Genomic DNA, 22,447 nt, shown 5'->3' on the forward strand with positions numbered 1-22,447 from the left:
GAGGCAAGAATGCAGTACAAATATACAAAATAGATCAGCAAGTATTGGGCTGGTCAGCTTGTTCAACAAAATTTGGATAAATGTCCCAGAAACCTGAATAAGCATCACGCTCTGCTCAGGCCTTGCCTGTCATGCCCTGCTTTATGATTTGCTACTGTGGAGCTGACCTCGTTTCTGGAGAGAAGCTCCAATTAAGCAAATTTCTCAGCTGTGTATTTTTTAATAGGAACACGTTGCTTTGAGTACATTGTTTTGAAGGATGTACCATTGCTTTGGGACAGCCAGCACTAAAGAATCCACTCAAGCCATCCTACAGATACTTAGGAATTAAGTGTATCATATAAGAAGGAAACAATACATTTACTAATCTTTGCCAACCACATGGAGATTCATCTCTCTTATATTTTATGTCCTGAGATGATGACCACAATAAGAATTGACTTAAATCCCACAGACCTTGTTTTTGCTTACAAATTGGCTTAAGCTCATATCCTAATCAGGTACTTGAACCATTTATGTTTCTTGGCTGAATTCCAGCTTGGGTTCATCTCTGATGAAACTGTTCCAATTCATTAACCAATCTGGTGATTCTGAAACAGCCTTTCTGGGAAAATACAACACTTACAGCCAGAAAAGGGAAGGTGATCATGGCAAATTTCAGACAAAAGCTGTAGACCTTTTGCCTTAGTCTTGTGCCAGGACCTGAAGGCAGCTTCCTAGCAGAGTGTCCCAGATCCTCCTCACTTCCCACAGCTGAGCTGAGCACCTACTGAATCTGTAGTGGGGACATGAGTGGCACCAGTACGATGTCAGGTCCAGCTCCCTTCTTACCTGTACTAGCACCCTCAGCCTTGGGACACAGAACCCAATACTCTTGCTTTGGGGTAGATCAGGGGATGAATAGGGCAGCACAGGTTAATGAGGCACATCAGCCCTAACAGGGCAAAGCTGAGGGTGACAACATTGGTCTCCAACAGCACAGAGAGGAATCAAAGGTGTTCTTTTGGTTGGGAAGGACTCTAATGGAGATGATCCCTGATCTGGCTTTAAAATTGTCAAAGTAGCACGTTTCTCTGTCAGACTTGTGCAGAGCTAGGGAGAGACAGAATATGGCATGAAAACATAACACTTCCCTTGACCATTCCCACTGCCTATAGTTACTTTCAGCTCAGAGGAGTTACTGAATCTGATGCAGTTTGCTCATTTAGTAAGCCCCAATAGATCTTTCTTCACATACTTGTGCAGACTTCCCACTGGAAATGCTTTCTGTGCCACAACATCCTCTGACAAGAAAACCTGTTACATAAATGGCCACCTCCTTGTCTTTTTTTTTTTTTTTTTTTTAATCTGACATGCATTAGTCTCATTCAGGTTCTTAGTTTGGAAGAGACAAGGAACAGTTAGTTGGTCCTTCTTCACCTCCTCCATTCCAACAGATTTTTTATCCCCACCTTTAAACATCTGTTTCCCAGACTGAGGACTCCTAACCTAGTCAATCAGACTTTATGGAGAGACTGTTCCTAACAGCTGCATGAATTTATTGCTCTGCTCTGCAGTTCTCCTATATCTCCTTTGAAATAAGCATCCTAAACTTCTACATGGTATTCAAGATGTGGGAAAATACAAATATTCAAAGATTTATGTCATAATGGTCTACATTTTCTTTTCCACTGCTAACTTCTGTGATGCTTTTTTTTTCACTCTATTGAGCTTTGGGCTGATTTATAGCAATCATAGATAGGTATTTATGGAAGTATCTATCAGAACCCCAGGAGCTCACTGTTTTTGAGTGCCTAGTGTGAACAGAGGTAATTTCCTGCAGACCCTGAAGCTGACACCTGAAGCATTGCTTCAGCTGAATGTATTGCATTGTTCTCACCACATACAGCATCAGCTCTTCTAACTTGCTGTAAGACCAAAAAAATTTAGTTTCACCTCCATGAAGCCAAGGAGACTTTTTAAAATCTGAATTCAGCTTGTTATTTTTATAGTTAGAAAATGCAAAAGGAAATATTCCTTTATAAGTTTCATATATTTTAAGTTTCAGTCTGTCATTTCTATGCAAATTCTGTTGGAAACTCAGGAGACCAGAGGTCTGATCTAAGTGTTACCAGTGTCCTGCTGCCTGGCCCGCAGCAAGCTGATGCACCTCTGGTTTCTCTTCAATTATTTCTCAGTTCTATTTTCATGTGAAATCCTTGAGGGAAGAGGTTAGTAGACCTTCCCATGCAGTGGCCCAATATGAAGAGTGGCCTTGCTGGGACAAGAAAAAGTTCTAAAGTCCCTGCCCTGACAGCAGCCAGCTGCCTAGGAAAGAGTTTGAGAGCAGAGCAGATAGAACTGCACCTATATGCTCTCCTAGCCTCTAGCAATCAGAGGCATGGCGACATCTCTATGTCTGATACCATTAACAGCTCTTTTTCCTTCTCCTAGCTCATTTCTTGGCAACTTGGGCAGAATTTTGCCTTAACAGCTAATCTGCAGCCAAGAGGAGATCCATCCTCAATTCTTGTAATCTGGCAGTTGTGCCACAGGCATCACCATCAAGGTGTAGCCATTGTGCAGGAAAATCCAGAATTTCTCACTAGCGCAGGACTGTACCCAGCTGGATCATAAAACAGGAAGAGATGAGAGGTGGGCCACCATTACACAAAGCCTTTTACATTGTTCCTCTGAAAATACAGTTACGAAAGTCATGTTTAATTGTGATCAAAATTTCTTTTCTTTTTTTTTTTTTTTTTGATTGTACATGTTTCTTGGTTGCCTGACAAATCTTAGACTTCTTGGAATGGCTGCTATTTGAGACATGCTCTGCTGAAATGGAGCCAGTAGCAATATGGTGGATGGATCTGGCAGGGATTACAGCCAACTTCTCCCTGCTTGTCCTGTTGCACTTGCTGTTTCCCATCATCAAATTCTGTAGCTAAAGTCTTTTAAAACAGCTGTGCATGGACACAGACCCAATCCTGTATCAAACCTGACATGATATTCAGTAATGACTTTTTTCCTTCATTTGTCGGTGACTATCTTGATCTCTCTTTCAGCAGCAGACTCACTGTGTTGAAGGAAAGTCTGAAATCAACCGGAGTGGATGTTAAGAGCTCTCCTAGGCAAATTATTTTCCTAGCATTTAGCAAACATTTGTGCTAATTTTGCTTACATTCACCCCTTCTCCTGACCCTGCTGTGCTAAGGTGCTCCCATTACATGGAATTATTTGGATTTAGGAGGCACCCTGGATGGTGAGAACCTGATGTCTGGACTTTGTTGTCTCTAGCAATTGGTGGTTATATTCTGCATAAACAAATATAACCTAAGGCAAACATTTGCTTCTCTCACTTTCTCCAGCAAATATGGTTTTAGACATGGGGGAAAAAAACAAACTCTAAAACCGCCTCTCAGCTTTCGATAATTTTGCATTCATTTTTCATTTTTATTTTCCTTCATCCTGGAAGGAAAGAGGAGCAGTAGAAAGCACTAATCTCTAACCACAGTCATTTCCTGAATACCAGAGAACTGCTGTCAAAACCAAGGATTCACTCACTGCTTAAACATCTGTATTAGATTACTGCACTTTCCTTTTTGCTCCTGCATCGTGGCATGCAATCAGCCACTGCTCCAAACCAGAAGCTGGAAGCAGCTGCAGACTTTAAAACTGTTCCAGGCTTCCCCCATCTAGCAGTGTTGCAATATAATTTTTTACAGCGAGGACCTCTTTTTTGGATTTTATGGACAAGTCTTTATCCAAACACTGCACAGCAAACAGTAAATCCTATTTCCTTCCTGGAACAGAGCCGAAAAATTCTGCTTTGAGTTCCTACCAGTTTTTAATGTGGCCTTACTAATTTCTCTCTACCTCACTTTCCAGATTGCCGCCTCTAATCTGTACCATTTTCTCCCTCTGACTGTCAAGCTGCTTATAATACACACTTTTCTGGAAGTGTATTTTTCTTCTTTTCCTCTCTGTATATTTATATTCTAGTCCCTACTAAAAATAATGATGATGGTTTTAATAATGACTGATCTTCCTTGACCTGATTTAGCTCTTTAGCTAGCTGACGCAAGAAGATTATTTACTGTCTTCTCCACAGTAATTTTCACAAGTCTTTGGGAGTCATGTCTTCAGTCTGATTGACTCATTAGATTTCAGGATTCCTAACAGCCAAGATCAGAAAGATTGATTCTGATATTATCTTCTGGGAGATTGTCCTGACTAGCATGCCAGACCTGGATTTCTCCTGAGAGGTAGTAACACATGCAGACCCCTTGAAATTATCACCAGAAGAAAGCACGACCCTACCAAGTACCCTGAGAGGTTTGTGTTGACACCTGGCACGTTGCTGGCACAGGATGTGCAAAGACTGTCTGACTTCCAAGATAATGCTCAGAATGGAAAAAGCGAGGAGGTACATGATAGCCACGAGCAAAATCAGGCCCTGTAAAATGGTGGCTGTTTGTACATTAAATGCTATCAGGACATCCTCGGACTGAAATTCATCTCCCCCAGCCTTTGCGCTCTGCAGCCTCATGAGGGCAGGTGACTGAGCCTGGCTCATGTGGGGCTGCAGTGATCCAGAAAATCTAACGGCGGAGACAGAAAATTTGGCTCCTTTCCCAGGAGGATCTTGATTAATACTTTGTCTTTAATGGGGGGATAATATGTAAAATGCTTTTGAAATTTCTCTTTAACCCCTTCCTTGCAACTGGGAGGTATAATTTGAAGGGTATGCTCAGGAAATAGGATAGTTCTTTGCAGTGGGAAAAGAGATTTGATCACACCTTTGGGGTTCAGATCTCCCACCCTCCACCCTGGGAGATCAGAAAATGGAGAATAGGCTACAATTACCAAGTGGTTTCTTGAAAAGTTTCAGCATCAGAAATACCAAGGTAAAAAGTCCCTCTGACAGTGTGTCTACAGCACCTAGTAGCAGCACAGAGGAAGAGGAGACAACTACGTCCCCTTCTTAAGAACAGCCAGGTGTCACAGTTATGGGTAAAGTTGTACCATGTCCGTGTGGTTTCAAAACATGATGTAAATTCACTTGCAGAAATAAGAATCATAGCCGTAGCAAAACCACGAATGAAGAAGTTTGGGAACTGCAGCTGCATGCCTTTTCCCATCTGAAGAGACACCCATACAGTGAACAACAGGGAAATCTGATTCAAGGCATCTCATTTAAGTTATAACACACATGTATTATAACCTTGGATGGGCATTAACCTGGTAATGCATCTGCTTGTGGTCACTGGCTCCTGAAGCAGTCACTATTTCAAGCTTTGGAGTATCAGGCATATTTCTATCTAGCACTACCTATTCTTCTCCCCAGCTCTGCCTTGTAGCAGAAAGCCCTGTCCTGGGAAGCCAAGTTCCCTGACTGCAATGACGAAGACCACAGAACCACTTGGAAACAACTAATAAGAAACCGATGCTGCCATCCAAATAGCCCAGCCAGGTCAGTAAGGTCATTCCTTTAGCAAAACCTTTCTTAATGGGGCTACTCTGACCTAGTTCACCTCCAGACGACAGAGCTATCAGCAGTGTTTTCTCACTTCTGCTAGCCAAGATAAAGGCAATGTTCCCTTCTGGCCTCTAAATCAGAATGCAGTCATGCAGTAGCTTTAGAGCCAGGGGGTGGGGAAAGACCAAGCCTGTTGTACACATGTGAAAAGCAAACATCTGAATAATGCTTTTGCATGCCCATTGCTATGCCTGTTGTGAAATTCATCACCACTTTCAACTCTGTAGGTTGCATCAAGTTGTAATATTTGGACCAGCAGCTAGGGATATTATGCTCTTCTTTTAATAACTTTCTGTGTTTGTACAGGTGTGATCTCTTTATCGAAGATGATATCCCAGGTTTGGAAACTGTTGGGTTGGCATCACTCATGGGAACACTCTTCTTTGGTTTAACAGGGGGATTGGCATGAGCAAAGATGAGCCACAGAAGTATTTGAGCAAAAAGACCCAGAAATGTACTTCTTACCTTTCATGTGGGGCCAGGGCAGGTTGAGATGATCAACTGGGTCTTGGAACAGGGATAATAAGAAGGCGTCTTCCTCTTGCTGCCAGTGCTGCCATAGGCTTCCACTTTATGATGGGTTACGTTTTAACAGAAGGAAAAATAAAAGCGTAGAGGAGAGATGGAGTCTCTCGGACCCATGCTACAAACTCAAAAAATCTTTGAGATTTTGAAGCACAGACATGGCCAGGCTCAGCCCAACATTTTCACTCCCCCAGGTAGAACCAAAGTTCCCAAAACATCCACAACAGGAGGAGAGACACTCCATGAGCAAACAGAGCCTGGGCTGGCTGGTGTTGTGTGTCACCAGAACTGGCAAGAAAAACCTCTGCCATGAGGGATTTTGTTTGTGCTGGACGAAGGAGAAAGCCAGCTGGACAGCACATTGGTACATTGGGCCAGATTTCTCTGAAGATGTAAAACAGGATGGTGCCTTTATTTTGGTGGGAGGAAAGATGTCAGAATTTGTTCCCAGATTGCTGGTGAATGCCCTTACTCGTGCTGAGAGAGGCCACAGGAGCAAGCCTCCATTAGACATTGCCACTTGCTTCGGTATTAAAAAGTGGGAAAGGAATGATGCATTGCTTTCTTTTCCTCCACCCCCTTTGCTTTGCAATCATTTCATGGAGACGAGACTTCCATGTGCAAGTACAAGCCCAACTTCCACTGTTTAAATATTTACCTCTGTCATAGGTATGGCATTTAAATATAAAGAAAACCAAAGAAAAAACAGCCCACCAAATTGGACCTAAATGGCAAGAAACAAGCAAAGCTGGTGACTGAAGATATTAATGCAAGAGAACTTATTTTCCAGGAGCAGGCTGTGAACCTGATTAATACCACAGAAATAAATGAGCCCAATGTTTATTCCTCATTCTCTAATACTTTAGGTGACATTCAAAAAAAAATAATAATGCATATTGAACCCAGAGATTTTTTTTTTTTTGTCACAAAGTAGCTGCCAAAGCAATTCTGGTTATTCTTTCCTGAAGGCAAAGCTGAGGAGCAGAACCCAGTTTGTGGTGTTTAATTTTAGCCTGAGCCTCTGCCAGTCATTTTCATGCCATGTATTTGTATTTGTTTGTATTTACTTGTGCTAAATTAAAGGGTGGAAGCATAAGAGGTCTTTGTGTTCATTTAAGAAAGCAAACAAGCTACTGGGAAAATGGCAATGTAACTTGAATTTATAGATAAAATATTTTTTATTATTATTTTTATTTATATTTATCATGCAAACTTATTTGCTGAGAGGTTTGGGGCTTTAATGAAACCAAGATCACTATCTTGTTTCCAAAGCATGCCCCTGGCCTGGGCTAGCACACACAGCTCAGCTCAGTTGTCTGCTGACAGAGCAACCCCATGACCATCCCATGCCACCCTCTGCCCCAGGTTCTTCTCTGTTTCACACCGTCTTCCCCCTTCCCCATCCCTGCTGTCCCCTTGGCCACATCCTTTCTGTGCCCTTGTGCCCAGGTGGACGCATGGACAGGTCTGTGGCAGGACGAGGCTCTGAGGTGCCTTCACGTTATACACCGTGTGCTCTCCATGCCCAGAGGGACCCACACACTACAAGTGTCCCCTGCTCCTGATTGCCACAGGGAAGTCTCAAGCCAACACCTGGGATCCTCTTTGCTAACACTGCTCCCCTCCTAGAGTTTCCCAAAGACCCATTTCTCCATCCATCTCCTGTATTCCTCATTTAATTTAACAGCAGCTGTTGGGACAAGGACTTTCCCAAGTCTTACAGTTATCAAATGGTTGCTGGGATGGAATAACATCAAGAAAACTTCTACGTGTGGGCCAAGTCCTATTTTGGCATCTTTTTTGTAAAGCTGCTTCCCAGGATTTTATTTATAAGCAAAGGGTCAGCCATGGGAGGCAGACTTCTGCAGATCAGGGGGGCTTGGGTTTGGGTTTTTTACCATACCTGCCATGTGAGGCAGCTGAAGGTCTGAAATTCTCACTGCTTGGAAAAAAACTATAGCAATGACAAACAAATGCCAACATTTGGGGGAAGGGAAATATCTCAAAGAGAAACAAACTGCCAACAAAAATATTTTTCTGTCATAACAGAGTAACCTTTCATTGCAATTTTGACCTTTTGAAGGATTTTTATTTATATATTTAGTTCTTCTTTGATTTATCTTTATGCTATTATTTTTTTTTTCCTATACATCAGCAACTGTTCTTTTAAAACTGGTCATTAGCAATTGTTCTGTTAATTTTTACTTCTGTTGGCAACCTCTGAAGTAACTGGCCTTACGTTTTGCTCATTTCTCCCCCCCAAAAAAAATGTTTTGAAATGCAAATCTGAAATGTTCTTCTCAGAATTAAAGAGTTTTATTGTATGTCTCTTAAAAGAGCAAAAGACAAAAGAGAACATCCCCAAGGAATGCTTCATTTTGAACCCATCAACATTTCCACTGAAATAACAAACATTTCCAACCAGCTTTTTAAACCACACTTATCTGCTTATTCTATCTACCCATCCTACCTGCCTTAGCATGGCATTCAAAGCTTTTCTGCTTAAACTGAAGAGCCTGGCCTCTTCCCTTGGCTTCCGTCCACTGTATTAGGCTGTGTCTGAGATTTTGGGTGAAGGATTGCCCTTGTACACAGGAACCCAAAGCAGTTTCTGCCTCTGAGAATCTTCACTGTCCACCACAGCCAGGCTCAGTACAAGCATCCTCATTGCACCAAGTGGGTGACCAGAAAGAAGGAGTTAATGTGCTTGGTTACCCTTTTCCTTTCCTTTCCTTTTCTTTTTTTTCTCTCTTTTTCCCTTTATTTTACCTTTTCCTATTCGGTTGCCTAAAAGTTAAATTAAAACCCAGAAGAGGAAGATAATAAATCACTCTCCATGTCAGCTGGCAGCAAGACTCGAAATAGCAGCAAAGAAAGTTTAGGGAAAACCAGGGGAGGCTCTAATGGAGAGGATAGGGAGGCATTAAGGGGCACCACAGGAGGAGAAAGCCACAGTGATGGGTGGATTTGGGAGAAGGAAATCCATCTGCAGTATGGGGGCTGGGGCCATTGTCCCTCCCACCCATGGTCTGGGGACCACTGATGGCCACCAGAACTGCAGAAGAAAAACAAAAGGGTAAAAATAAACCACAAACACACACACGCAAAGCAAGCAAGCAACAGCAACAAACCAGAGGCATTCACACAGACACAGAAGAACACTAGCAAATGCAGTAAATATGGGAATGGTGTTGATGTGACAGTGGTCAGGATGGTTCAGGGGACAGGGAAGGCAAGAGGAATGGGACAGCGTGATACACGTCTGGGCAATTTTAGGTAGGTGTCGCAAAGGGTTGTCTGATTTTCTTTTCTCTACCTTTATCAGACAGCTAATAAAAGCTATTTCCTCTCCTTATCCTCCTCGCTTCATTAATTAAGACATAAACATTCAAGGTGTAGCCTGATTTTTACCGTGCTTAAATAAAATTGCAGCAATGCCACGAGAGACAAGCTGTGAATTTTAGGATTTTTTTTTTCCTTTTAACAAGACAGCAGTACAAGTTTGAATCATTGCTCACAATCACTTCTAGCCCATTTTTTATTCAATTTGAAGACCTGGGGTCAGATGGACAGAGGAAGCCAGAAGAGCTAACCAGCCTCCAGCTGGACACAGACTCAGAGGGACACACAACGAAGACCAGACCCTATTTCCCAGAGGAACATTGAATTGCCGGCCATAGCAAGGCAAGCTCATCTTCACAATCACCTGAATACCATCACTTCAGCACAATGCAAACAGGATCCCTCTCTCCCAGCTCTGGACCCAGGAGATGCTGCAGGCAGCTGATCTCCCTTTGCAGAGAAAAGGTTCACCAAGGGCACAGCTCTGCCTGTATAAATCTGGACTACACGCAAATGTGGACCCAAATGCTGTAAGCTGTGGTCTCTAGCACTGATAAATCACCTTCCCTTTTCAAGATTCAGGCATAATGTGTACAGTGATGAACGTACATTGGGTTGGGATGTCTGTCTTTTACATAAAAATCCCTGTGCACAGCACTACATGGAGCTATACGTGCCTGAAATTTAAGTCCTAGGGTAAGCTTGTCCCCAGCAGGAGGACAAAAAAGAGGGAGGAAAGAGCTGCACCTCCTTCAGCTCCAACCCTGCAGATCATCCTGGCCCGATGGTCTCAAAGGTCTGTGCCTGCTCACTTTGGGCACTTCAGTTCCTCCGTGCAGCCCTACACGGACACTCTGATTTGGGTTCGAGTGCGTCAGCATAAACCTGTTCCTCATTAGCATAAGTTAACTCTAATAGCCCCAGCTTAGGCTGAAATGAGACAGATGGAAAGGAATGAGGTAACTGGATCTTAATGAGTTGATGCTCGTTAGCTGAGCTGTGGTGATGATGCACGACGTGCCCTCCCTTCTTGGGAGGCGAAAGGCATCAGAGCAACCCCAGAGGCTTCAGGCATGGCTGGGTTCAGCCCTAAACAGCACATGAGGTGGCCCCATATATCCTGACCAAAAAGCACTGCTTCAGCTCAGCCTTCCCCTCCTTGCATCCCTTTCAAGCCCTGTGGTCCTGGCCGGCTCCAAGCTCTCAGCAACATGGGCAAGTTGTCTTTGGCTGCCCGAGAGCAGCAGGAGCAGGAGAGGAGCAGAGCTCACCCAGGAGGGCAAGATGCAGGGCAGATAAAATCTTCACCCTAACAGCATTTGCTGTCTGGTCATCTGGGAGAAAAACTTTCTTTTCCAACCAAAAAGGTGGTTTAAGTCCTGCTTTACATGAAAAGTCCAGTCTTAACTTCGGAGAAATGCACATTTTCTTTATCTCTGTATGCCACAGAGATTAGATGAGATATATTTATCTAGACATCAATCTGTGTAGCCACAGAGATACAGCATCAAAATTCCATGGGTTGAGATCATCCCATGCTGAGTTTAGCACCCCAGTAAGAAACAATACTTCATTTTGCTGGTTGACATGTTTTCATCAAAACATAAGGAAAATGAGTAATTTGACCTCGAGTGCTGGGTGTTTGAGCTATTCTTTTTTTAATTTATTTTTTTTTAAAGCAAACACCAAAACCATCCTTCTGAACATTTTTCTTGTACAGTAATTGTTCCCAATTGCTTGTATTTTCTAGTTCTTTTACTTTGCTTGTTCCCAGCAGGGTCAAAAACCCAGCTCTATGAAGAAGGGTGAAATCTTAAGGGACAGAAAAGTGCATGGAAGAAATGAGGAAGATCAAAAATGTGTCATTTCCTGCAATGATTGTCAAAGAAAATAAGGGAATATATGTAGTATTATTTTTGTTGCTCACTCTCATATCCAGTGAATTAACATACCTCGCCTGCTCTGTTAGAGCAATAGTTAAATCATCTCAGTGTGTACTTGGACTGCCCTTTAAAGCCTTTTTTTTTCCTTTTTTTTTCCTTTTTGTTAAGAAAGAAAAGTTGAAAAATCATGGATAAACACACTCCAAGGAAATATTTCCTGTGTACAGTAGAAAGCAGCTGAGCCCCTATTCAGCCCTGGGGTCAGTCCCCATCACAACGTATGGAGGCAGAAGAGCGGGGTCACTGGGAGGAAATCAGTGTAAACAGGATCTGTCTTTATCAGTGGGAAAAAGAAAAAAATAATAATAAAATAAAGGTTTAAATTACCCAGAAATATGTGTCTATATGATTTAATCACACGCTGCCGTTCCAAAGTCTTGCAAGAGGGTTAAGTTGCAGACAGGGAGCTGCCAATCACACGTTGCTGAACACAAGGCACTGATCATCCCTTCTGCTTTTCCGAGGGACTGGCAAGGGGCACCCCATGCTCACAAAGCGGGCAGGGTGCTGGGATGTGGGACAGGAAGCCCAGGGTTGGCACGGAAAGGATGCTCGCTGGAAGCCCTGCAAGGTTGGTGGGCACAAAAGGGACTCTCCAACCTTGCCGGGCAGCCTCTTGGTGGGATGCTGAAGCTGAGAGGGGGGCTACCAGCCCTGCAGGACATCCTCTCGGTGGGATGCTGGGTTTGGGGACACCTACCAGCCCTGCAGGGCAGCCTCCTGGTGGGATGCTGGGGATGGGGGGGCAATGGGGGGTACACCCTCCAGCCTTGCAGAGCAGCCGCCTGGTGGGGCATAGGAGCCGGAGGCTGCGGCTGCGGGTCTCCAGCGAGAAGGTTCAGACCCTCCTTTCCCCCCAACCCCCCAAACTCCCCCCCCCCCCCCCCCAAAAAAAAAGGACCCCCGGGGGGGCACCCACCGCTCCGCCGGGCAAACCCTGCGCTCTGCTGCTCCCTGGCGGCGGCGGGCGGCGGGACGGGGGCTCCCGGGTGCCTGCCCCTCTCCCTGGGGTGCCTGCCCCCCAGTGCTGCCTGCACCCCCCAGGGGGTGCCCGATCCCCCCGAGTGGGTCCCTGCCCCCCCCCCAAAAAAAAAAAAAAAACATCTCTCCTCCCTCCTCCGTCCTCTGCAAGCTCCCGGCTCTGCAGCCGGTTTCGCCCTGCCCCAGGGCTCGCTTCGTCCCGTCCCCTCCTCCTCCTCTTCCTCCTCCTCCTCCTCTTCCTCCTCCTCCTCCTCCTCCTCCTCCACCTGACACCCCCGGGCCGGCCCACCCCTTACCCCTCCATCCCTCCCCTCGCCCCTCCCGGAGCCCTCCCGGGGAGGCGAACGGAGCCGCCGAGCGCTGCCGCCCGCTCGCCCAGCGCAGCCCCGGAGTATGCGAGGGCAGCGGGGGGGGCCCGTCCTCGCTGCCCCCCCCGGAGGGCCCTGCCGGGGTGGGGGGCAGCGCTGCCACCCGGCTTGAAGAGGGCTGGGGGCTCGGAGCTGAGCCTCCATCCCTCCGGCATCCCGCCTAGGGGGAGGCTGAGCTTTGCCCCAAAATTTGTTTGTTTGTTTTTTTTTGGGGAGGGGGGTGAGCGAGTCTTGGAGGGGGCCTTGGGGATCATGCCGGGGGGGCTGCGCCTCGGCATCGCTTTCTCCTCGCCCTCCATGGAGCCAGGACCTTTTCTACAATGACTTTCGCTGAGCTGAGCAATGGCAGCTTGAGTGGGAACAGGACGGGGCAGGGCAGCCAGAGCGGTGCCAACCGGTCCTGGGGGCTGCAAGGCGAGGACCCCCCCCAGGGCAACGGCACCACGCTGCCTTTCGCCTTGGACGTGCAGGCGGTGGGCGTCGGGGTCTTCCTGGCCGCCTTCATCCTCTCGGCCATCGTGGGGAACATCCTGGTCATCCTCTCGGTGGCTTGCAACCGGCACCTGCAGACGGTCACCAACTACTTCATCGTCAACCTGGCCATCGCCGACCTGCTGCTCAGCACCACCGTGCTGCCCTTCTCGGCCACCCTGGAGGTGCTGGGCTTCTGGGTGTTTGGCCGCATCTTCTGCAACATCTGGGCAGCGGTGGACGTGCTGTGCTGCTCCGCCTCCATCATGAGCCTCTGCATCATCTCCGTGGACAGGTACATCGGGGTCAAGTACTCGCTCAAGTACCCCACCATCATGACGGAGAGGAAGGCGGGGGTCATCCTCGTGGTGGTGTGGCTCTCCTCCATGGTCATCTCCATCGGGCCGCTGCTGGGCTGGAAGGAGCCGCCACCACCAGACGAGAGTATCTGTAGCATCACAGAAGAGCCAGGCTATGCCCTCTTCTCCTCCCTTTTCTCCTTCTACCTGCCCCTCATGGTCATCCTGGTGATGTACTTCAGGATCTACGTGGTGGCCAGGCGGACAACCCGGAGCTTGGAGGCAGGGGTCAAGAAGGAGAGGAATAAATCCATGGAGGTGGTGCTGCGCATCCACTGCCGCAGCGTGCTGGAGGAGCCTCTCTCCAGCACCCGGAGCAAGGGGCACAACTTCAGGAGTTCCCTCTCCGTGCGGCTCCTCAAGTTCTCCCGTGAAAAAAAGGCGGCCAAGACTCTCGCCATCGTCGTGGGCGTTTTCATCCTCTGCTGGTTCCCCTTCTTCTTCGTCCTGCCTTTTGGTAAGTGATCCTGTCCCCAGCCCAGCCCCGTGGCAGAGCCCTGGGGACCTGATCCTTGGGACACCTTTCAGGACACAACTCACACGTGGAGGTGAGGGATAGGTAATGGATAGGTGGAGAAACCAGCAATGAATGAATTCAATTAATTAACGCTCGTTCAATATTTATTAATCAGAGTCACATAATCAATCAAAGCAAGCAGCCAATGAATAAAATAGCAACAACAAAAAAAAATGGTTTAATGAATTTATTCTGCATTCAGCACTTTAATTAATGAAGTTCGGGCTGGGAAGGCAGGAAGCAGCTCTGTTTCAAATGGGCTGTAATTACAACACAGAGGTCCCCAAACAGCCTTGCAGTTCCTGTCCCTGGCCTCCCATCCTCATAGTTTTGGGGAGAGCACCTGGGTCTGCCTCCGTGTGCCAGGGCTCCCACCCCTGCTGCAATTATGTTGGAGATAAGAGAGGTTTAACTCCTCCAAGAGCTATGTCAGAGGCTGAAATATAAGTCCCGCTGACTTTCCAGGATGCTGATGTTGTGTTGGGACCTGGAGCAGGACCAGGTCTTACCTAAAAGGGTTCTGGTGATGTCCCAGGGCTGTTCCTCCTCCTGTGGGAGTCGTGCCCTCAGCTCCTGACTCTGCCAAGGTGCCCATGCCATGAGTGCTCATTTGGGGCTGTCTGCCAGGTTGTGCTCTGAAGTTTTAGCAAGCTCTGCCCCAGCACACCGGTTTGCCCGAGTGAGAAGGATGCAGCCCTCAATGTGCAGAGAAAGCTGAGCAGGCACAGAGGGAAGGGGATGTGATGCACAAGGCAATGTCCCCCTCCAGCACCAGAGCTACTCAGGACCAAAAAAGTGCAGGGAACACAGAGCTCTTCATCACCGCCTCATATAATGACAGTCGTCAGATTAACCCTCTGGAGTGATGTAGCTAAACCAGGGGAGAAGGAAAAAAGTGTGAAAATAACTTTATAATGTAGGTGATGGCCTTTGCACAGAGCTCAGCAAAGCAGGGAGGTCTGTGACACCATCTGCAGGGTGGGACCTGCACGTCCCACAGCCTGCCATACTACTAGGTCCACGTACACCAGCCAGCAGAGAGGCATTGCAGCTAGTTCTGCACTTTTTCTCAGATATTTCAAACCCTCTTGCTCGAGTCAAGTCAATAACAACAGAGCATGGGGACCAAATGACTTATTTTGACCCACCAAGCTTTGGGTCTCTCTCCAGCCCCACAGCTCTGTCCCTAGGGGCAACTGGAGCCCAGGGCTGTTAGACACCTCACTGAGCCTGCTCAGCACCATCCTGCCCTCCGGAGGGATAATTCACCAGCACCAGAGCAGCCTTGGATGCTGAGGTGTCCCTGGGGTGGTGGGTCAGGTGTCTGGTCTCCCCAAGCTGCTGCACCTTCTTGCATCTCTTTCCTTTGGGCTCTCTCTGGCTGAGCGTGGTGGCTGGGGAGTTTATCTCAGATCTCTTAAGGGTTTTTGTCCTGTGTGAGCAAGGAGGCTGTGGTTTAACTCAGGCAGGGAGCTGCAGGGCTGTGGTGAGCTTCTCTCGTTACAAGACCCAAGGTGACTAATCCCATCAGACTGTGCCTCAGTTTCCCTTTCAAACTTCATGTGGCTTGGGAGATTTTTGTAGCCTGCAGAGAGCTTTGGAAGTGTGGGGTTTGGGGAGATGCCAGGCTGAAGGCTGAGCTCTCGGGGCAGCCCTAGGCACTTGCCTCCTTCGCTGAGCAATTTTGCAGGAACCATCTCCAAACCTCATTGCCACCTTTATACCTTGCAGCTAATGAAGCTGGGAATTGGGGGATCCTATTCCTCTGAATTATTTCTAATACTTGTAAATGGAGAACAAACACCAGGCAAATACTTTTCCATAGAAAAAAATCCTTTTTTTTTTTTACCTCATCTGTCCCCCCTTGAAGCCATTGAACTAGCCCCTGCACTGATGTAAAACACTACTGTTGCACTTATGTCAAAGGAAAATGATGATTTACACCAGCTGAAAATCCAAACTTCATTCTTTAAGTACCTCCTGTGAACCCATTTGCTTCCTCCAAGTGTGCAACTTGCCAAGTTCTCTATAAACATGGCTTTGATCTTTACTTCCTGCTGTATTATACATATAATATAAACACAGCAAAAGTTCATTTATTTTATGACTAAAAAATATGCTGCCTCTGATTTCACCTCCCTTTTATTAATTGCAATTTCCTATTCAAACCTGCGAATCATTTATTGCTATCTAGGAAGAGAACAGAAACTTCTGTAAGGTCTAATCTATGATTTTACAGCTCATAAGACGGGTCTGAAACTGAGTGAAATCAGTAAAGTTCATTGCAAATCCATAAACTGAAATATGCTGGGGCCAATTCTCTTTGGAAAGAAGATTGCAAATGGTTATGTAGAACTGCCTTTTTACTTGCTTGTTAGACTAACTTGTAAGAAAGTATTTAAGGTCTACTGGAAATAGTATTGACAAATATTTTTAATGGAAATGAAACACTGGTTGGAAACAAAAATTCGATTGAAGTGAAACATATTGTCTCAATTTAAGAAAAGGGTGAATAAGTGTTTATTAAAAATGAGCACTCAGCTATATTTCGAAATGAGCTGTCACATTAAAATGAAATGAATGTGATCTATTTTATTCTGAAAATATCAAAATGAAATGTTTTGACTTTCTTGTTCATTCTATTTGTCATGAATTTGTAAGAAGTTATCAGTGACTGACTTATCCTGCTGACTGCCTGTTGCCTGAATATGCTTTTTAGGGATAAGCAAATTTGTCAACTGAAAAGAAAAAAAAGTCTGCCCGCTCTGCTTAGCGTGGACTTAGCAATCAGAGCGTCTGCACTGGCTCTGTCACCCGGTGTCGGCATCAGCCTGCACACATCTGTGCCTCTTTCCGCAGAATAGCTTCCACTTCAGCTACACAAAAAGAATACTTACCACATCTGCACTGAGAAGCTGAAATAACTAAAAAAAATTAAATAGCAGGACCACAGGACCTATGGATGCACTGAATGTTGTCAGTCTTTTCTCTGTGCTGGAATAATCTGCAAACACGCTTCTTTAAATCAGCGCAGATTAACAAATATTTCCACAGGCTGTTTATCGGCTGCATAATTCAGCTCGCTTTTGGGTTTGGGATACGTGTCTCCAAACATAAGATGCCATCTCCAGGAGTTTTAGCACAATTAACAGTTTGTGTAGCTAATGAGACTCTTTAAGCAGCTGGGTTGTTCAACAAAAGATGAAATCGTAATTACAGGACAACCCTAATGGGCTGTGCCTTTTGCAGGGTGTGCAGTAGAGCTCTGCTAAACTGCTTCATCTGGGGTGCTGCTTGGGGGATGTGTGTTTTTTTGCCAGGGTTCCTCTTTGCTTAGCAAAGACCCGTCAAGAGAACATCACGAGGCTTCTCAGAGATGTTGGCCAGGTGTTTAAGGGTATTTTTTATGATAAAATTCATCTCACTTTGGGTGTCTTAGGCATAAGCACCTCCATCTCAGCTAGCCATAGCATCATGGAGATGCTGGTTGGAAGGGTCCTCTGAAGGTCCAGCTCCTTTTTGGAGCAATGTTAACACCAATAAGAAGTCATTCAGGATTATTCATCCAAAGCCCCCTTTATCTTTCTGAGGGAAGTGCCTGAAGGTGTGACTCCCCCGAACTATTTTGGACATCCTCCACAGGACAAGATGAATTATAGTATTAATTTGCCTCTTGAGAGGAAGAGGGTACAAAAGTACCCTCAAAGGGACAACTAACTGGCTGACAGTATCTACTCTGTAAGTATATGTAAAGACGTAAGAGGTAGCCTATACTGGATTTTTTTAAGTCCAATGGAAGCATGCTTGCCAGGTGAGAAGAAGCTCAACCCTGTGTCAGGTCAATCTTTTATTAGACACTGGAGAATCTACACATGACATCTCCTTTAAGAAGCACAGCCATAGGAGCTTCACTGGCTATTCTGCTGATGGAAAACCCTGCTAAAAGTTAGGGGCTGAATTTGCCCTTTCAGTAGACATTTATGCAATGGGCCAAGGAACCAGAACCCCCCCCTACAACACCCATAAATAATTATCTCCTTAGTTATATAGTTATCTCCTTAATAGTTATCTCCTTTCTCCAAGCTGATGCAAGAGGAGGTAAGACCAGGAGGAGGGATGGAGCCCTGCTCCCCATCCAATTTTCTGTTCCCAAGGGAGCATGCAAAGAGGGTGTGGGGCCCCAGATGGGACCACCTGAGGAGTGGAGGCAAAGCCCCTCTTCATCACTACCCCAGCAGCACCCAAGAGGAAAATATATCCCTTGGGGTGTACCAGCCAGTACCCAGGATGGTGATTTACATCCCTCCACGGCTCTTGATTGTTAACGGGTGTAGTCCAGTCTAGGTGGCGGGCTCCAATGTTTGTTATCCTTCAAATTTGGTCAGAAACCCAGGTTGGTGTGAGAGAGGCACAGCAGCACCCACAGCTGGTGCCACACAAGGGCGAAGCCCACAAGCCAAGACTCCCTCCAACCTGTCCCCAACTAGCAGCAGTTACCCAGACAAGGAAGAGCTTGAGAGATCCCTCACTGCAAGCAAAACCCTGCTCTTACGTTTGCCTTGGAGCAGTGACTTGCCAGTGTCTGCAGTGGAAGCTGGTGCTTATTTCCAGTTATGATTTAAAAAAATAGCGTCCTGGCTTTTTTTCCCTGCATCCTGAAGGAAAGGCAGCTGCTAAACAAACCAGGTTAAGAAAGGTCTTTTTCAAGCCAAAACAAAATTATTTTTGTAGATACTATTTCTCACAGGTCAGAAGTAGTCCTTTCACAAAACATTCTGCAGAAGATGGGCTCACAGAGACATAGCATTGCTCAGACTTTGGAAACTGCCATTTGTAAAATGAATGATGGGGAGGGCAGTGTAGGTAGAGGCACATTTCAGATGAGACCAAGTGTGTTGTGATAGGAGAATCTAATTCTCTTCTGGTAGAAGAGCATTTGCCATGTTTTCCTAAGGGAACAAGGGCTTATGTCATTGCTCTTTGCCTGTGTGCATGCAAGCCCTTTCCCACCATCTGTTAAACTCTTTCATCAATCTCAGCTGCTTTCAAGAAAGTACTAAAGGTCTCTAATATATCGAATTCCTACAAGTTTCATAAAAATGGGCAGATAGGCAAATGAGTGGGAACTTACATACCCTTCCCCACTGATGGAAGATTGCAGAGTGAGCTCAGCCCTTTGTTAGACCCCAGAAAATACTCCCTAAACACCCACCACAAGACACAATTCCTCTTAACACCAAGCTTCTTTAATTTTGTTGTGCAGAGGAGGACCCGATCAAAAGTGGGATTTAAGAGGAGGATGAAAGACACACCATTCAAGTACTTTGCTGGTCAGGGTAGTCTCTTGTATCTCCTGAAATTTTTTGAGTCGTGGTGAAAGTGGCAGAATTGGCATGGAAAAAGCAATGTACAACTGCTTTAGGATAATTGCCTATGGCCTGGAGAAGGATTTTTGACTGAATATTGGGTTGAACTGGAATCAAAGCCTGAGTTCAAACTGGAAGCAGAGCAATGGCAATGAACTCTTCCATCTGTCAAGTGTTCCCTGTTGATCCTGATCCACGGGAACCATACATTCCTTAAAAATGCCAGCAAAGACACAGACCCAGAGTCTCAAAAACTCCTTGGTGGAAGGCTACAATTTGATTTACAGGACATTACCGAACCAAGAGGCAAAATTCTTCTCATCTGCTTTCCACCACAGGATGTTTCCATCAAATGAGTTCATAGCAAATTAGAATAGTTAAATCATGGGGGATGGATGGATCTTCCAGCCCATCTCCCTTTCTCCAGGAAAGATCACTTGGCCCCAAACCATTCCTGACCTGCTCCTAAAGCATCGTAATGAGGGCAAAACCATTGTTTTCCCTGAAAAATTATACTGGTGTTTAATCAGTAAGAAAATGTGATTTCTGCCTTTTTTTCCCCCAGTTCAGAGTGCCTGCAATAACTTTAGGGATTTGTTGCAGCCTACTAGAGTGTCACTTGTAGGGCATGATAGCTGGGATGCATGGTGTTGGCAAGGCACAGGGACACGTGGGAGAGTCAGGGTGGGTGCAGAGCACTGGGATAGCACTGGAGGAATAGCCCAGGCACAGGGGACATGGCTATGAGTAATCCACATTGGTTGCATCTATCTAAAAATAATACCATGTAAAAGCAGCCTGTGAGCTGGGTTCCCCTCCAGGGAGAACATGTTGGGATCCTTCAGAAGGGCCTAGGAGGGAATTACAAGCTGGCACACAGACAACAATCAGAGGCTACACTGGGCAGCCAAAGCGTTTGACGGTGTTAATTCACTCCTTGCGCCCTAGTGCAGAACAACAGGGAAACAGTCTATGTGTGTTTGGAAATAGATGACAAAAAAAAAGATTATTTGGAGCCCAGTTGAGTGCATGGTTCCCTTCTTACTCATTACCCTATGTCAAAGGCCAGAGACAGATGGCGGGTTGTAATACAGCTTTTGTTGTCTCCCTTGTTACAAGAGATGCAGTGATAAGGACCTCAAATTGTAATTTGGGCACCCAAGTTTGAACATATGCTCTTCCTCTGCTTGGCCAAAGTAGCGTGGTGACTCAGTGAAGGGACTGGGAACAGGACCCAGATCTCCCATGACCTATATATGGGATAACTCTGCTTCCATTCCACCCACTGCTCCACCAAATAAAACTATTTAAGGCCAAACGTCTGTTTTTATATCGCTGAGTCTTGACGCATCTGGAGGCAGTTGCTATAATAGATGTACCACAAACAGGGGAAAAAAAAAAAAATGATATTGAAAAATTTAAAACTACTGTGATTCAATGGGCAAGATGTTATAAAATCTCTCAACAGGAATTTTGGAACTAATACAAAAATATGCAATATAATATTAAATACATCTATATTAAGCTGCATCTGAAGGTTTTATTATGTTTGCGCACAAAAAAAAACTTTGTCCGGGATATTACAGGAAGGAGCTCTTAATTACCATGATCTGTCTGCATTAATTCATATTTGGATAAATATTTACTCATTAATTCTGATAATCTGGTTAGTGGGATGTAACGAAGACTGAATGGAAGGGTGGGGACGCTCTTTGGTATGATCATGCAAGGCGGTTTCTTAAGCTCCTGCAATCAGCTTGTTTTTAATTGGTTTTGCCACAGCAAACAGCATTAACTAGGTACTAGCAACTGTGTCATGTTAGGAAGTAGCACTGTAAAAGCTTCGTACTACCTGTAGGCTTTAATTAGAGGTGTGCTCACTTTAGTGAATATCTACATCACTTTTGCTCAAGGCTCTTCAGAAAATTGAAGTATTTCCTTGGGAAACAACCCAAATTATCTTCTGATCAATCAGTCAGGATTTTCACCTGATAGGGTTATTGTGCTATATTCTAGGCAGGGCTGATAGTACCTCCTAAGATTACTGGACCATTCTGGAATAAAGTCCCACTTTATTGTGCCAAATATTATTTATTAGGTAAAGATTTTCATTCCATATCTTTGTAACAGGCTGAATTTGTTCTGCCAAATCTGATGCAAAATGAGATAACCATATCTGAGAAAGATGACAGGGAAAAACACAGTGTTCAGTTCCTCCTGTAAGAAGTGTTACAAGGACAGCCTGGAGTTTAAAAAGCTCTAGCGGTACCAGTTGTCACAACAGAAAGTTGATATTTTACTCTGTTGAGGTCAGGGGGTGCTTAATGTCATGACAGGACAGGAATTAGGATATATCCAGTTTCTATGAAGCTACACGCAGCTAGAAGAAAGCACGTTCCTGAGATGTTGGCAGGGAAGAGCATTTTGGCAAGACTGGAACTTGCAGGGTTTTTAAAAGCAAGGACCCGAAAGGGTCTGGTGGGGAATTCAGCTCCTCTGCAGTCTCCTGCACTGCCCATTCCCAATGTCAGGTCAGTCCCTGGCTTTGGATGCCAACAGTGCATGGCCCTCAGCTAACTGCTCTTTGGCTTTCCACATAACCAAAAATGAAAAAGAAGGATTTTGAGGATGCAGTTCATCTCATCCTAATGCTGCTATCTAATCCAGTTACACCCCAAAAGCACCAGTGTCTCCTCAGGGTGACCAAATACCACCAGCTCTGAGGTGCACACATCTGAACTAGTTGAGATGAACCTCACTGTGAAGGCAAATACGGGACCAGATTTGCCAAAGTCTGACACTTTCAGCTGGACTTGAATCTGACGGGTATTATGCTTTAAGGGTATGATTGGCCCTGTAACGACAAGGGCTCGGGACCCCACACCCAAAATACAGGTTTATTTTGGCACTGCTTTGTAGATAGGATGGTTAAATGGTTCTAAAGCAGCTTTCTCTTCTCAGAGAGTTGGGAAAAGAAATATATTTATGTTAAGGAAAATATATATGTTTGCAAAATATGTGTCCCCTCAGTGAGATAAGTACTTTCAGATATCCATG

The 22,447-nt window shown here is 45.5% G+C and overlaps 1 protein-coding gene across 1 annotated transcript in view; it reads left to right on the top strand.

The window, feature by feature from the left end:
* Positions 1-12,631: 12,631 nt before the first annotated feature.
* ADRA1D (adrenoceptor alpha 1D) overlaps positions 12,632-22,447 on the top strand; it is a 43,694-nt gene continuing 33,878 nt past the window's right edge. Inside the window, exon 1 of the mRNA XM_040555878.1 lies at positions 12,632-13,964. Coding sequence (XP_040411812.1) covers positions 12,998-13,964 — 967 coding nt within the window. The 5' untranslated portion in view covers positions 12,632-12,997. The remainder of the gene's footprint in view (positions 13,965-22,447) is intronic.

The sequence above is a fragment of the Cygnus olor genome, chromosome 4 (genome assembly GCF_009769625.2).
Source record: "Cygnus olor isolate bCygOlo1 chromosome 4, bCygOlo1.pri.v2, whole genome shotgun sequence".
Classification (NCBI taxonomy): Eukaryota; Metazoa; Chordata; class Aves; order Anseriformes; family Anatidae; genus Cygnus; species Cygnus olor.